Source organism: Leuresthes tenuis, unplaced genomic scaffold, assembly GCF_036924035.1.
Source record: "Leuresthes tenuis unplaced genomic scaffold, fLeuTen1.0.hap1 SCAF_3, whole genome shotgun sequence".
NCBI classification, from domain to species: Eukaryota; Metazoa; Chordata; class Actinopteri; order Atheriniformes; family Atherinopsidae; genus Leuresthes; species Leuresthes tenuis.
This window is the reverse complement of record NW_027325357.1, coordinates 19,617,045-19,634,338: the sequence shown is the minus strand read 5'-3', so window position 1 is coordinate 19,634,338 and position 17,294 is coordinate 19,617,045. Positions and strand designations below refer to the sequence as shown.

Genomic DNA, 17,294 nt, shown 5'->3' with positions numbered 1-17,294 from the left:
CACATTTTCATTATTTAGCACGTCGCTTCGTAGAGAAAGCACAAGTGGAAATAACACCAATCAAAGAAATCACATCATTTACAACTGTGCTTTTCTTACTCTGACATATCAATGTGTGCTCATAAAAAAACCTGAAAGCCTGAACAAATACACAGGAATAAAAGCACGTAAATGAAACTCGACAATATACAAACAACACCATTTATTTACTTCCACAGGGAAAATATGTTCACAGGTTTTCATAAACAGCAAAGTAAACCATCAGGTCACTGCTAAAGTGGATAAATAGAAAAAGACAGTAGAAAAATAAGAGGCACAAAGGCAACGTGATTGCAGTCTAGCTTTTGATACATACAACTAGACTGGGTTTGATCTGCAAAGTGTGGTCCAGGTCTGATTTGATTTCATGTCTGACTTTCAAGCTGTCCAACGGCGTAAAATCACAATAAATTAACATATAAATGAGAGACCAGTCCGTGTATAGCTGGAGTTGAAATTGTAGCATTTAAATCTCCTTTTCAAACTATCTACAGCTGAATATTTTCTGGATTAAGAGGAGAGCATCTGCTTCTTAAACAAATATTACAGCTTCTGTCAGATTAAACTCTTACTGGTGCTTAGGAAACGAATGGTGACACATGCACCAACAGACACGCGTAAAAAAGCATCATCAAAGCTGACGTTTTACATTTCAATTGGACGTCCTAGTAGCTGCCAGACATCGAGACTGTGCTTCCATCTTAATTCTAGTTCAGAATTTGGTTAGTACTGCGTTTCAACCAGCTGATTAAAATTATTAGTAGTTAAAGTTAACAGGCACTTTTGCCTCTAAAAGTAAACAATACAGAGGTCAATCTCAGGATATATAATTCAAGCCGCTTTAGTTCATCAACACGGTGACATACTGTTCATCTTTGACGTTATACAGAGGTTAATTTCCTTCTAACAGCCAGTTGAAGAGTCATTTACCATCGACCAGACAGCAGAGGAATGGCTTCAATGCCTGGAGTACGCTCTCACACAAATGTACCTTTTTATTATTATTATTATTTTCAGCTTCAGCTCATTTGTGATCAACATCAACAACTTTACACACAACACTGATCTTCGGAACGGTGACGGATCGGCCGTGTGCAGGAGCTCCTGACATCTCCCTGCGGCCAGTTACCATTTTGGTCGGAATTGCTCCACTTGCGAAAAACACTCCCGTAATTCATGATCACATAGCTGAGCTGACAGAATTTATAGCGTCAGACTCACTATGGCACGCGATCGCATTCATCCTCTTCCCATTTTTCATGTTTCACGAGCGTTACGTTTGACGCTTAAATCTGGAATTGTTGGAACACGCCAACGACGCGTGGTTAAAAACAGCAGATATGCCTTGCAGCTGCTCTTCAGGTCGATACAACTGCAGAGTAGTCGACTCTGTCAAGGATGTTTATGACTTTGTAGTAACCTGGGGGTTGTGGTTTCCGTTTCACACATTGCTTTATATCGTGAGGTGCCCCAGATTTTTTCAAACCTTGTCTTGTATGCTTGATTGTAGCCAGACAGATAAACAGGATGATGAAAAGAACTGTTAACCACAGGAAAATCAGCTCTTTATGGGCATACACAATAACATTTTTTGACCCCTTCACTGTCGTTTAAGGGGAAAACCGTAGTCTCTGAGTTGAATATTCCCTCTGGAGTGTTTTCTCTTCACACTTGGCTCATAAAGTGAGAGCCATCGTCCACTATCCAGCACTCAGGTGCGTCATCAGCGGCTCTTTGGACAGGTCCTCTTTGAACAACCTGAAAGTTAGCAAATGGATTATTCAACAGAAATTCTTTTAAAGCCCTGAAAAATACGATTGGCTATAAAATAACTGATTCGGCTATTTGCAAAAGGGTCTGTTGTTTGGTGCAAGACCTAAACTAGTAAATGAAGAAGCTTTTTTCTTTAGTCGTCAACACACCAAAAATAAAGAAAAAAGGTCTGCTTCCGTTTGAGATGAGGGAAAGTGTTAAAATCAGAACAAACTGAATCAGGAAACAGGGGCAGGCACTATGTGAACAGTTCTGGCAAATTTCAACAGCTTAAACAGCAAACTTTATCATTTCAAAGTAATTAACGTTGCAAATAAAACGTAAACAAACGTGCAGTCTTTAACATAGGAACGTTTGGTATAAATTTATTTCTCAATGTTTGTAATGACAGTAAAGATTGAACTAGATCATTTTCTCTCTGTCAGGCAACACAATCTCAAAAATGCAACACAGGCCTCAGTGACAATATCCAAACACCTGCCGTAAAAAAAAGGCATGAAGTTAGTTTTGAGCGCTTACTTGGTTGTGATACTTCTGATTCTGGTAGCCCATTGACTCCCGAGCCGGCATGCTTTTCACTCGGACTGCTCCCTGTCTGTCCAGAGAACGAGACCTGGGTGCTTTGAGCTGACTGCGACGATGCCATGACTTCAGATGCTCGTTCACTACCTGTCGTGGTAGACCGCTGGAGCAGAAGTGCGGATGGTCCAACTGCGCCGGGGGCACGTGTCTGACATCAGGAGGCAAAGGCCTGTGTGCTCTTTGCTGGGGTACGGGACTGTCTTTATACCAATATTCATATCTACTGGGGGTGCAAGGAGCTTGCTGTGGGAAATGTCGGCGTGCCATGTCCATGTCAGGTGGGTAGATCATTTCTTCATTATAATAGGATCTCTGCATAACAGGGCTCGGCATGTACCTGGGATTACGGTAAAAGCTAGTGGATTGTAAGGCTTGAGGTCCATAACCACCAACTGGGCTAGAGACTGGGAATGCAGACTGATACTGTTTGGGAAAGTCAGAAGGCAACTCCTGACACGGGGAGCTCCCATAAGAAGAGAATGAGTTTTCAGAGTTGCTATCCTCAGAGCTAACATGGTTCCCACAGTTTAGTGCAGGGGAAGGACTCTCTGGTAACATTATTCCGTATTCCGTCAGTCGCCTCCTCGGGCCTCTGGTACGGCCGCGTTCCTTATGGAAGGAAGATTCGGGATTGGACAACCTGTGGAAACCACAAGAATCAAATAAAGCAAGTAAACCAACAAATATGCGTTACTCAGAAACAGCACAAGTTTAAAATATGTCCACGTATATATCTTAAATATGCATGGACGTGAATAACATGGAAAAGTATATTACATCACTATTCTAGCACTGCTGATCCATGTGAGGTGTGGCTACCTGAGGGAGAGCTGACGGTGCACACGCATCTCTGGTGTGGATGGAGTGCTGTTTGACTGGGTGCGGCTCAGCTTCAGATGAGAGAGCTGCTGTGGCAGTGAAGCCTGTAACAAACAAGCCTCCAGCGGTGGCAACATCTCCGATTTGGCTGGACTGCTGAACACACACACACACAAAAAAAGTTTTTCAATAAACATTTGAAAAGAGTTGAAGTTTAGGAGTAGAAAATGTTTCTTTCATTTATATAGCTACATTTAAAAGAGATTTAAAAAGCATTTCTTCACCATAGCAAACATCACATGACTTTATACTTGACTAAGAAATATTGGTCTTATTGGCTCGGACACGCTGCGGCCGACATCATCAGTTACTTTTGGAAATGTGTAGACTAACTAAAAGGAATACACGCTGTCACAGGCTGGATCTTTCAGAGTTAGGAGCCTACAGTACAGAACAGCCTGAAGAATACCCCCAGCATCACTACATGTTTGCAAATGGCAAGATTTGTGTTGGCTCGATCCAACAAATGTTGTAGCACCACTGTAGAAGCAGGTGGCAGTGTTGCACAACACTGAACACTCACTGGCTTCTACGGTGATTCAGAGCAGTGCTACAAGTGGTGACAAGGTTAGATTTGGAAATTTGTCTGACGTGATTGTTATCTGTGTTGTTCAAATAAATCCGTCTTTTCCTACAGTGTCATCCTAGCAACTACATATGAAGACGTTCAGACTCGGCGAACTGTAAATGAACACAGCATCGCTGACAATTCTGCAAGCTGCTTTGTGGAATGTTATTTGCATCCTTTTGTAGAAGCGTGGAAATACTTAAGAGTCAAGGCAGGGATGGGTTATTTCCATCTTTCATAAGAATCCAAACAGCACCGCTCACTTAAACTCACAAACCAGAGTTTGTGTTTACGATACTATAAACTTGAAGAACAGGACCGAAGTCATGATGGAGGATCTGAGTTACCTCAACTTGCTGGAGGAGCGGGACTTTTTGCTCTTCTGGTAAGGCTGGTCAAGACTAGACTCTGTCCACGGGGAGTGCTCGATGGGAGGAGGGTCACACAGAGGGCTTTGGTTTAAACTAAAGCTAGAGTCAAGGCTGGGACAGGGAGATTGACAAAGGTTCAAGAGGGGGGACTGTGGAGCCACAGGGCGAGGCATGTGGGAGCCATCTACAGAGGAATGTGCGGACACGGGGGGAGGCTTGGGAGGATCTGTCTTCACTGAATATGGGAGTCCTGAGGACGGCTGTGAGGACTGGCTTGTGACTTCTAGAAAAAGAGAAAGAAAAAAATGATGTCATGCATGGCAGAGTGTCAGTGTTGATTCACATTCATCTTCATCACAGACTACATTTTAAAGAGCAGCTTCAATGAAGAGAAGCTTTGCTATATAAAGTCAATGCTTCCAAGAGTCTGTTCACAGGTTCATGTTTTATTGTTACTAGGTCATGTTGCAAAAGCTATAAAAAAAAAATTAAAAACCTGCTGTGCTTACTCTCACAGTAAAGTGGAGAAAAAAAAAATCAGCTTTTCAACTAGAACAAATTGGGACAAGTTAGGTCGTACCTTCATCTTGCACAACAGAATCAGATAAGGAGCTGTCGTCAGATGTACCAAGATCTGAAAACAAACACAAAAAGTATTTTTCACAGGGTGAGTATACATCTGTGAACTTTCAACTGATACGTTTTGATTCTATGAAGTATCTTTTGGGGCTTTTGACAACCAAATGTCCTTTATTGCCTTGCTTAGTAGTCTCACCTGGTTGTGTAATATTAAAAGCAGGGAGTGGTGATGATCGACCATGCTCCATTCTCAACTGAAAGGTCATTTCTTGTAGCTGCTTGAGTTTCTTCTCCTCTCTTTTGCGCTGCTGTAACCGGCTCTTCTTAACAGCCTTGCTCAGGTGATCCTCTTCGCAGAGCTTGCGAGCAGCTTCGTAAATCTTCATCTGCAGCGCTAATTCAGCATCCACTAAACTCAGTTCAGAGTCCTGTAAAAGGTCACAGCATGGTGACAGAGTGACTCTTAGCCCAATGTGCGTCTTTTAGGTTTATGTAACATAGATAAACAGGACATTATTCCACCTTGTGGTCTCCAAATGCTGCTAGTACCTCTGATCCTCGAGGGATGTTTTGCTCGTCCAATTGAAATGCAGCTCCGATGCGTCTGCGAATCTGTGGAGGCTTCTCTCCAGGCAGCAAAGGATAATCTTCTGACAGACGACCCGTCAGCTCCTATAAAACAAAGAAATAATCAAATCCAACAGTCCACACAGCCACATTTGAACATGATAAAGTTGATTTTTTTCTGAGGGTCGGTTAGAACCCTGGTTAAATAGTGAATAAAAAAAAAAACAACAGCTGATACATTTCTCTTTGGTTTCTATGATCCCCATGGCAGTTACGGAAAAATGTACAAGTATCTTATTCCGATCTCTTACATGTTCAGACATAGTAGTTTGGAAAACTGGTTGCACAATTCTGCGTTAAGTTGATATTTTCTTTCATAACACATTCTTTTGATTTGACTTTCTCACACAGACCGTGTTCGAAGCGAAATCGGGAGCGTGACAATTCACGGTTGCTAATTTCAACTCATTGTGATGTAGAGCCAGCCACCTCCTGACAAACACACAAATGTGAAGTGGGACCAATAGGCTCAATCATGCTTTTGTCACTGAAAGGAGCGAGAGGTATCATGACTCCCATTAGTTCATCTGAGCATGTCTCAACAAGAGTGCCCAGCCCAGAGTCAACAAGGAAGAATCATCCGTGCTGGGATTTTACCCAGGAGCAACACGCCTAAATCAGAGTGTGTCCAGTTTCGAAATAACTATATGTGGCAGTTTTTAGCCTTTACTGGAAACTTCAGAGTGCAGAGACAAAACGAAAGAGGCAGATGAAAGAAAATTGAAGGGATGCTAAGTGACAAAGTCATGCATTAAGCATTCAAACACAGGCTGAAACTGCTTCTGCTGACTGAACCACCAGATCATCACCTAACAAGCTATAAAATATTGAAAAAAATTTAATTGTGGCCATAGAGTGTGGTCTAATATCTCAAATGAAAGTGTCTGACAGGTGAGGGATGGCGAAGGCCAGGTGATCAGATCTGAACATCCTTTGTTTTCGGTCAGTGGAATTGCTCCTTTAGCTTCTCACCCAGCACATATAAATGTTTCTGTTTCACGTCACTTGAGCTGTTTTTACACACGGAAAACTGGGATTTTCTGAAGAATCTGCAGACAATTTGATTCAAAATACTCTCATAGCTGGATATGCGATGGAGGATAGTCTGGGTAGAATGTAGAGGACGCAAAACACGAGAAGGTGTACGAGTAGGTGGGTGTGATTCGCCTTCATTGGTGTCTTGTGTACAAGTACAGAGGCAGAAAATGGGGTTGAATTGATGCAGCCCTAATGAATGAATTTGCGGACATGTGTCCAAGGGCCAGCCAGCACTGCAGAACACACCGCTCTTTACCAACGATGTTGTTGTCACTCAGCCAAATTAGTCAACGTCGGCTTGCTGTGTGTAAGCACACGCTGATGTAGAGCTGCCTGTTTCTGCTCTGTATGAATTACCAAAGAGAAAAAGTGGCATCCTAACAAAGACGTTATTTTTGGTATCAATAAGGTTCGCCCGCTGTGTGAAAGTCTGGAATGATGTTGCGGACATTTGCCTTCTTCTGGAACATCTTTGGAAAGTTTCAGGACTTCAGTGCATGTGAGAAAAGGGCTTTTATCAATACGAAGTCACATGCGTCATCAAAACTCTTCATGAAACCGCCCTACCAACTTAATCCACTCTAGGTAGGTGCTGAATCATGAACAACATGGTGAGTGTACAGTGCATCAGCTTGGTTAATTACACACTGTTATCTTTAGCTTTACTTTGTTTAGGACAGACAAAAGCTTTACTGAACTTACCAGAGCATAGATTGTCATAATCATGTGGCTTAGTTGTTCTGTGACATGCTTTCAATGCGATTTTACCTGTTAGGTCTTAAGTGCTGATCTGTTACCAATACTTACAGCTTCGCGGATGCAGAGCTTCTTCAGCTCCAGTAAGCAGATCTCCAGCCGGTCTTGAAGTGCCTGGTGTTTAAGCTTCATGGCCCTCGTGTGCGTGGTCACATCCTTTGTATGCGTGGTCGGGCTGTCAGAGCCTGTGTCATGCAACAAATAAGAGATAACTCGACTCATTTGAGACTTGACGTCTGAATCGTGACAGTCGTATTGCTCTTCATGCAGTAGTCAACGCTCATGCTCATGAAGCAGTCAAATCGATGATTAAATCCAAAAACAAAAGGAAAAAAGATCAATAAAAAACAATTGGGAGTTTTGTTCATTTTGATATCAATAAATGTATCGTTTAATTTTGGTAAATTGGTAAACCGCAATGTGTTGAAGAGTTTCATCTGATATAAAACCCAAGCCAACGACAATTCCTGCTTTTAGGAAGGAGATTGTGTTAATTTTTAGTTGACTTTGTGTCACAGAGGCACCATTTCCACACGCTGACAGCCCAGTGTGTTCACTGCATATTTATGCACGCTCCCCACGTACAAAAATCTGAAGACAAATCAATCAAGTTTGAGAAAAAGAGGTCTGTTCACTCGTGTATCATTAGTGGTTCCAGTGAAATGAGTTTTGAATTCAAATACTTCATGCTGGTGATGATAGTTCAGTTTAATCATTTTGTTTCTTTTTATGATGATTCTGCGTACATTCAATCACAAACTTTATTTTCTGTTGTCTTTTAAGTAATCTGTCATAATGACATTACAACAAGACACGTAGAATTGGGTTATCCACTGCAGCAAACTGAATCGTCAAGGAGGATTTCAAACTATTGTGACAAAAAATTCAACTGGAGAGTGCTCCTTTTGTACAGTATCAGCATCATTGTTTTCATTGCCGACACTGAAACTGCTAAATCAGTCTCAGGATCTTTGTAACTATAAATAATGTGAGTATTCAACTGGTGCTGTCTGTAGCCTTGGTGACCGATGACATTAAGATTAGTCTCAGGAATGTGGGAGTGGCTACAGGCAAAATGCATTGAGCAGCACATACCTTAAGAGATTAATAGAAGAATCCCTGCAGGTACTGACAAACATTTGAGGTGCAACCGGAAAACAAGTGTGACAGCACAACAATAGGCCACAGAGTTCCTCTTTTTTTCAGTCACAATCCCCCAATTCTCTGTAGACTGACACTTTTTCATTGTATAGGGCAGACACCACGTGGCTCAATTAAGGCGCGAGGAATGTCAGAAAAGCCATTACTAATCAGTAATACCGCAATAAGCACAGAAGAACAAGGTGGTTATAGTTTACGGTTAATCTGGTGTTGTTATGGGACAAAAGATGTTGAATGTGGTCGACTATTTCAAATGTGCTCAGACTACTGCGGTAGCTTTAAGTGCAGTCAAAGTCCAGAAAATATCCAACTTCATACAATCAGGACAAGGAAAAACATGGCAACTTTCAGCATGGGGCTGCAGACTTTTCAGATTTTTTTTAGTTCACACATACAAATCAAAAGAAAAGAGATTCATTAATTATAAAAAATTCTTACCACTATTACTCTGAATAATGGCTCAGTCGTTTCAATCGTTATTCTAATATTTTAGCCTAATGAAAGTAATAAAATACAATTTCACACATCGAACTGCTCAAAGGTGTGCCACTGCAAACGTAAATGAAGCCTTTTCCTTTGTGTCGTACAGGACACAACAAGTAATCTGGTGCTTAGTCACAGTAGATCCCATCCACTTTTTGTCCCTGTTCTCTTGTTTTTCCCAAAACAAGTACAGCATTTGCTCTTGATTTTAACTGGATGGAATTAGCAATAAAAACCAATCCACTGTGGAGGTGGTGAGAGATGATTTAAGAGAGTGGAAGAGCTCTACTGTCAGGAAAATTACAGCATTGTAACACAGTTCTGGTTCGGCAAACAGATAAAAGCTCTATTATGTGATACAAAAGCAGCCAGTAAGACACTCAAGCCAGCTGACATACTGTTTTTACAAGGGTGGGCACCAGCTCTGAATGATAAAAAAAAAGGACTTTACCTGAATGAAGAATGATGCCACTGTCGGTGTCGCTGATCTCGCCAGTGACCTCCATGCCAGCAGATTGATTTCCTGTCGCTGTTCTTCAGTGGACGCAAATAAACAACATCATGTCCTGTAAAATATCATTTCACAATTAGGAAACACCAAATTTCGGCTTCGATTTTCAAGGAGAAATAGACAATATGATGAGACACTTTTGGTGGAATAAGACATTTAAACAAGAACTGCGCAGCTCGTTCGCAAAGTTCTGTGGATAACGTAATGCCCCAAATAGAATATAAATCCAAGAAAGGGAACAACGAATTTCCAAAGATTTTCAAACAGATTGCTGGGATTTCAAAAACACAGTTCTGTTGGCAGAGCGTCAAAACCAGAATGAATTCCAACCAGAATCCAGTTGGATGGAAAAATTCGAAATCTACCTGAAAGTAAAACCCAAAAAGAAGCCAGTAGACACAAAGTTTCAAAGCCATATAATAGAAAACAAGCGCTTCCCCCAACAGTCCTGTGACTCAGGTGTGACCTCACAGACAGGTGTAGTCATTGTCTCCAACGGCGTGAGTACACATATGTGTTGCTGCACCTCGGGTGTTTCCTGTGACTGTTCGTCTCTCATGTCATGATGAGCATTAACTCATTCCGTGGAATGTATGTGCGTCCAATCTGTGGTGTCAAATCTAAATTGTGAGGCTCGTGGGTTTGATTATTAACTCGGTAAATGCGGTGGTGACTGATTGCATTCCAGCACACCGGGGAACGTCACCTCAGCTCACCGCACAAAGCTATCCCGCAGTCACCGTTTGGAGGAACAACTTTAAGAGGCGAAACAATGTTGACCCGGGCAAAGTGTGACACTGAAGAGCGTGCAGATAATAACTAAATGTATCTCCTTATCGTGCCCAACATTACATGAAAATGACACAAAATCCAAATGACCGTGACTAGGATCTTCACAGCTTCAAGCAGCAGGAGCTGCCTTGTTTGCAGAAAAGAGGAGAAAATGCTCATGTACAGCACACTGGGACAAGATCGTCCATCAAGATCACTGACACTGATCGCTGAGCCTAAGAAAGTTAAGATATGCCTGTAACCGCAAGCTATGCTTAACGGGAATGTTGTAATATCTGAAATCCACCGCTGTGATACTACAATGATTTACATGCTGAGCAGTAAGTCAAAAGAGTTCACTTTTAGCACAGAATCTTTATCTCTTTATCTATTCGACCATGTCTTTTAAGGATCCGTCTCTCCAGTTCAGCGTGTGACAGACACTGAATCTCACCTCTCACCTCCAGGCATACATTGTGTTGTGTTTTAAGGGAGCGGTTTGATGCACAGCATGCTCAGCATCTTGACATTTAAAGGAAAGGCTTTACACTTGTTCCAGTCAAACGGATTGACAGATGCGGCTGTATCTCTGTGGGACACATCTTTTGTGTTATATCTTACAAAATGTTCTTTTTTTCCCCCCTAAAACAGACGATCAGAGAATATGCGGCAGTACAGGCAGGAAAACGAATAAAATCAGAACAGACATTTTCATAAGGAAAAGGAAAATTTGAGATTGTCTACAATAATCCAAATTAAAGTGCCCAGAGGACACCAGATTGATCTAAAAACCACGTGCCAATGAAGCGCTGAACAATATTCAAAATGTGTACTTACTTTGTGGAAAATCTAAGAAGCAAAATGGGCCAAATATCCAGCAGGTGAAATCTTTTCACTGAACTCCCGACTTGAATGGAAGTGCAAAAAAAAATGTGAGCTGAGTGGAGTGTTGGGCAGGAGCGAGAGACTCGCCCACTAAGAAAAGGCGGCCTGCTGAAGAGGAGTGGCTGCGTACACAGAGGGCTGAGCGCTTTACACGGTGTCATATAACTCAGCTCTCCTGAGTCTGAAACTGTGTCAACAACAATGACCAGCGCAGCCAAATTACACCTCACATTACCTTATCTGTCTACTAATCCACGGGCTGTGGCAACTTGACTGAAACGTACCGAATTTCAGAGACGCTGTCGCTCCAAAAAAAAAAGAAGCCAAATGCAACTATACGTATAGAAAAATGGACGTAAAATGGTTTAGGGGCCGTGTCATAAAAGGGGATTTTTCTGCTTTCTTTGACATCGTATAATATCTAAATAGAGAATGTATTTGTAAACCATCTTTTTGAACAAAATAAGGGATACGAGGACATCACATTCCTATATGAACCTGTTGTGTCCATTTGACCAAGTTCTAACATGTTATAGGGCAAAATATTTCTTTTGTAAAACATGTTCATTGATTCAAAGTTGCTGCTTTAATCGATTTATCCTGATGATTTGACTAACCGAATCATTCGCAATTTAACTTGAGGGAAGGTTTGCTAAGTGATCTGACTTTTAAGCATAAATCAGTGAAGCCAAACATAAAGCTTTCAACACTGACTGTAAATGATTCTATGACTTAATGGCTTGTTTTGGACTACTGGTTTCACACAACGACCAACAGTTAACTACTTTGAGATGGAGCTCATATATCTCAATGAATGCATGTTTACCGCCATCTCGTGGTTGTGCAACAGGAGATGAAAATGAATGACCAGCTATGAACTCATAATTTGATTTCCACATAACCCAAGAAATGTTTCCATTTGTCAACCGACTCAGAGAGCGAGAGCACAGAGTGAAGCACGGAGGCAATCGTTTCTGCTCCCCACCATAAACGGGAGAGCAGCATGTGGAAGAGGGACAGTCTACATGATTTAAAGAGACCCTTCGCACCTGCTCTGTAACACCACGGCTCACATTCATTCTGAATCTCACCATTCATTTTGGCTTTCCAGGAATGTCAGTATTCACACACTTGGAAAAAGCTCCAGCAATTCCCAGACGTTTAGGGATCGGATCTCAAATTACACGGCACCGAGGAAGCCGCGGCTCGAGTGACAGAAGCTGTAAAGTTTTGCTTCGGTGACGCCTGCATTTAGACTTCACGGTGTGTGAGCACAACTTGGACACATTTCACAGATGCCAAGACCAGGGGTTCTCAGGCTTTTTCTGGTATGCCAACCCTTCAGAAGCCAAAAGAAGTTCACGCCCCAGCAACGCCTTTTATCCATCACTACTAAAGATGTGGGAGGAATCTAATAAAAGACTTGAGTTTTAGAACAACAAAGATAGCGTCGTGTTTATTCAAGCTCTTGTTTGTTTTTCCAACATGAATCAAACGGATCCAATTAAAGGTTAATTCAACATTTTTCCTCCTCCGTCCACGTCCGCCTTGCGGAGGCTCTATGCCTCCACCCGCCGACCGATGACACAGTGACAGTGACACTGGCACAGTGAAATATCACAAATACAAATGCAAATATTATTTTGGGTACATTTCACAGCTTTGTCTCGGAACACAAAATTACAAAGCACAAGCAGAGATACCAATTCTGTTTTAATGAGTTGAGAGTTTATGCCACTTTGTACTTAGTAAAGTAAAACAGATGTGAACCAGCAGCGGCCTTAAAAGTAATTACTTTTAGAGATGCAGCTCGTTGTGTCGCTAAACTGTGCTGCGTACGGCTCACAGGCATTTCTAATACTTGGGGAGGGGCTCAAGAGGAGTTCAAATACCGCCACGATTTTACTACCGCAGTCTTCTGGCTGACCTGAAATCTTTAGGCAGGACTAAGAAAAGCTTTCGTCGTCGACGAGGGTGATACATTACAAGAACAGAAGCGGCAGGGCATCATGTAAACACTCCGCATACCAAGCACTCTGATATCCTAAAATCACATATAGGGAAGTGCTGTCACACAAAGGAACAATAACTTCTTCTGGTCATGGGAAACTACAGGTCAGATGTTTTACAGGCACTAATTCTACAGTGAGCCAACGCTGTGCAATAAGACATGCTCGAAATCAACATAGAAACACGGCTATAACGTGACAACCGAGAGCCAGAATTTCTCAAATAGTGCAAATACGACAACTGCCAAGTCCGTCGTGTCCATCATATCCCACGATCCTGCTGTACATCACAGATATCCCTAAAACGGGGGTGGAAGCCAGTTGGTGGATGTCATGGATAGTTTATATAAAGCAGAAGTGCCCGAGAGACAGAGAGCTGCTTTGTGTAGGCAACACAGCAGCTGGCAAAGCGAATTCTTAAAATATTCTCGAGCCCTTTTATAAGTGCATGACTAGACTTCTGCAGCCGGTGTAGAGCCATCAGCTGACAAGGGGATCACACATTTACCATCAATATTTCACGACATACTCCCTCACTCCACCGGATGTTGAAAGTCTTGGCTGTGACGAGGCTTAAATCAAGGGGCCGGCAATTAAACATGACATGAAGTCAAACTATCACACAAATGCTACAGTTTTAAAAGGCACAAACAGATTCCTGGAGCTAGTCACACCTCTCTGCCTGCAGGGATTAAGATGCACTGATCAAGATGTGAAAACACTCTACACCTATGGGTGCACAGGGGTGCAGACGGTATCGATCACAGTATTTGTCATGAGTAATTAGACAATAATAATAAAAATAGTATTATTATAACACCACTTGGTAGCTGAATCTGCCTATTGTTAGCCAGAATACTTTCCTTTGCCTCGCTCCAGCTCTCTGCGGTCACACAGTGTTTTTAATACAACCGAATTCCCAATGAAGCTTCTGTCCTTCTGTTCCTGTCATCAGGCAACATAATGAGTCTGAAAATAGTGACCGAAATGTGGCCCATCGAGACATGTCAACAAGCAATCACTGATGTAATGACGCCCGGCACTGTATGACACAGGCAGCGAATGGGCCTTGATTTGGACCAGCTTCACGCTTAAAATGATCACTTAGCGTGTGCGTTTGTTGACAGAAGGAGGCCACAGCTGTGCAGGTGGCTGAATGTGGCAGACAGCAGTTTTATGCTCATTCCCGAGGTGCTGCTGTGGCAACTTTTTTTCAGTGTAAATCAGCTCTGCTTTGCGAAAGAAGAAAAACGCTAGATTTGGCTGTGTGTATGTTTAAAAATGAAGCCTCATTTGGCACTCACTGACTCAGCTTTTCAACAAATTACAGCTCTTAATGCTGCTGTTTGAGGCAGGACTGTGTCAGCATGTTATTCAAAATCATACGGAGGTATAGAACTACTCAGCCACCGCTTGTGCGTGTAAAAATACAATAAAGACTGTCTTGTGCCATTTCATATCTGGTTTGAGAAAATATTTCACATAGAGAATGAGTTGGATCCAACTCCTGCACTGAGGCTGTCTTTCGCATGAAGGCATACTAATAATGACAATGAATGTCATGCAATGTTGCACTAACCTTTAAAATCACATCTCAGTCCACCTCTATCTTATATCAGAATAGCGCCTGATTAAACCCTGGGCCTGTAAAATGCACAAGATACAACCGAGTGTTTCTGGAGGTTTAGAATTGATTTAGTGTCATACAGTGAACGGGTCAAAAGGGGGTAAGATGCTGCAGGGGTCTAGATTTCAGCACGTCATGTTAATTATCAGATTTAACGCTAAGCCAATACAAAACTGTTTGTGAACCCAAGGATTAGGAACTTTTTGACTCTTGCAAAGTAGGCTACATCCATCACAGGTAACAATTCAATTCAATTCAATTTAGTCTATTCATACAGCGCCAAATCACAACAAATGTCATCTCAAGGCACTTCAATGATACAGTCCAATCAAAGCCAATTAGAGTCCAATTCATTGTAGTCATAATACAATGAAATCCAATTAATCAAATTCAAAATTAGTAAGAGAATTTCCACTCAACTGGACAACAAATAGCCCGACTACATGGAAACGATGCAGGCTGGAGGCCCTTCTGCTTTGGCTTCATTCTTCAGTCCCACTGGTAAGGCGATGTATTATTCAGTATAGTTCAGCATAAGCTTATTTGATTGTAACATCTCCACTAGAGTTATGTGGGTTTGACCTGGGCTGTTAAGATTGAGTGTTTAATGACTGACCCACCAGCAGGTCAGCAAAGTTGCAGGGGTTAATCCGCTCGCCCTCAGGGCAATGCTCAGGAATGTAGACTGTGGAGATATTTCAATCCACATATATCTGCTACTACTACTACTACCACTGAGACTGCAGCACCAACAAAACCTTTACCCACACACCGATGACAGGCTAGAATGACTAGAATAAAATTCCAGTGCATTTAATTTTTTTCTGTTGATTAAAAAACAATTACTGTCATTTTATGGTGTACATCTGTGGTTTAATATTGGAAATAAACAGACGGAGAATCTCACTTGCATTTGTTAACCTTCTTGCCCTTTCGATGGCCCACAGCGCCTCACAACTTGTGCCACACGTTCGCTTGGAAATGGTTTCAAGTTTAAATAAGAATAAAGCATTTGTTCAAACCAAAACCCTGTTTTCAAACCTTTATGGGTTATCGTAACTGGTTATAACAATAGTTGGACAGCATTATACAATTCATTGTGTCCGTCTGAGAGGTCTGCCTGAAAGTGCTGCTCTCTTTCTGATCAAAGGGGATGTTGCAGCTCCATAACTTCTCCGTCTGCCGGTCTGATTTCTTTACATAGTTTATGGTGCACCTGTAAACTTCCCTTCTACTCAACAAACAACTGGCAGATCAGACAAAACACATCAAGAACTATCCTTCAAACTCATGACAGGCAGAAACACATTCAGGCCAACATTCAGAGAAAGTTGGGATAACATACTGCTCTATATCATAGTGGTTTGCCTCTGTGTTATCACTAATTGTTATCTGTGTTATCACTACTATGTTTTTCGATGATACCTGTCGACGGATACACCTGTAATGCAGACTTGAATACTGCAGCATTCACAAGTAATCATGAAGAATAAGGACTATGAGCTCTGGTATCTACTGACCGGCTTGAGAGCACACTAAGCTAATAAAATATGGTATCTGAGAACCATGAAGACACGTGAAATCTCCCCGCTCAGTCAGCTGCAAACAGCTGCTGGGCCTCAGCTTTGAAGAGTTTCCCAAAGTTTGGAGACTCACTTTAGAGGATTCACCCAATCAACCTTTAAAGCTCTATTTGTAGTTACTTCTATCCACGGGAAGTTCAACACCAATGAGCAAACGACGTGTTCCCAAGGTAAATAAAACAAATGGAAATATATAATGCCACTACTTTTGCACTTACCCCAGGAGCTAGTTAGCTTGCTAGCATCGTGCCTCCGCTACATCCATACAATCTGCGCTCCACGGGCTCCCCGCATCCTCCCAGGATTAAGCTGGAAGTTTATCTCTGCTTTATGTTGACAAAGCAGCGAAAGACAGAGCAGTGGAGATTCTTACACAACGTGTCTCCGGTAAAATGCGAATAAACTAAAACTCAAACATTAAACTAAAAACTATACCACCCGAACGCAGGAGATGTTGGATAAGCGACTTCGGGAGTAAAATGAAGCAATGCTGCGCTGCCTTCACGTGAAGTCGGAAATTAGAACGGTACTGTAAGTGTTTACCTTGGTAACTGCGTTTCTTACTCATATATAAATCAAGTGAATTGATCCAGATTAAGAATGAGGTTTATACAACGCATTCATACAAATTGATCAAAGTATTGTTTTCTTAATGCTGGTCCATTTCTCCAATCTCCTCCTTTGCTGTAGGGAATCTATGTATGTGTCACAGTCAAAGTGAAAGAAAACTTTTTCATGGGACACTTAGCTCTTACTGTTACTTTGAGCTACTTGAAATGGCTTCAAGTTATCATGTATGCTATCCATAGAAGTTACGAGTTTAAATCGGGCTTGTGAACGCCGCTTAGATCTTTTTTGTGTGTGTGTGGGTGGTTTACGGGCAGTGAAGATTTTGACTATATGACGCATTTATATGGTCTTAATAAATCACCTCTCACCGTGACCATCCCCTGGGCTGAATAGTAATGCTTCTTAAAGCAGGCAAGCGTTATTACTGCGCCCTCACTCCCAGCAGAGGCCAGCAGAGCATAAAAAGACCAGAGGTAGGCAAC

The 17,294-nt window shown here is 41.9% G+C and overlaps 1 protein-coding gene across 3 annotated transcripts; it reads right to left on the bottom strand.

The window, feature by feature from the left end:
• Positions 1-1,054: 1,054 nt before the first annotated feature.
• Positions 1,055-16,709, bottom strand: inavab (innate immunity activator b). 3 transcript variants are annotated; one of them, XM_072382390.1, is made up of 10 exons: positions 16,461-16,709; positions 9,308-9,422; positions 7,264-7,397; positions 5,341-5,463; positions 4,988-5,219; positions 4,793-4,846; positions 4,189-4,495; positions 3,214-3,369; positions 2,332-3,034; positions 1,055-1,797 (listed from the first exon to the last, which is right to left on the bottom strand). In XM_072382390.1, the coding sequence occupies exons 2-10, from the start codon at positions 9,360-9,362 to the stop codon at positions 1,705-1,707; spliced, it is 1,857 nt and encodes a 618-aa protein (XP_072238491.1). In that variant the 5' UTR covers positions 9,363-9,422; positions 16,461-16,709; the 3' UTR covers positions 1,055-1,704. The 3 variants fall into 3 exon arrangements, with proteins under 3 accessions (XP_072238491.1, XP_072238492.1, XP_072238490.1); XM_072382391.1 differs by lacking the exon at positions 16,461-16,709 and adding an exon at positions 10,976-11,100 and having other exon boundaries at positions 3,214-3,366; XM_072382389.1 differs by lacking the exon at positions 16,461-16,709 and adding an exon at positions 10,976-11,099 and having other exon boundaries at positions 1,056-1,797.
• Positions 16,710-17,294: the final 585 nt, after the last annotated feature.

Coding starts and splice junctions, on each gene's coding strand:
- inavab (XM_072382390.1), bottom strand. CDS start 9,362: ATGGAGGTCACTGGCGAGATCAGCGACACCGACAGTGGCATCATTCTT. Junction 7,398..9,307: donor TGGCATCATTCTTCATTCAG/GTAAAGTCCTTT, acceptor TGCATGACACAG/GCTCTGACAGCCCGACCACG. Junction 3,035..3,213: donor CACCGTCAGCTCTCCCTCAG/GTAGCCACACCT, acceptor TGGTTTCCACAG/GTTGTCCAATCCCGAATCTT.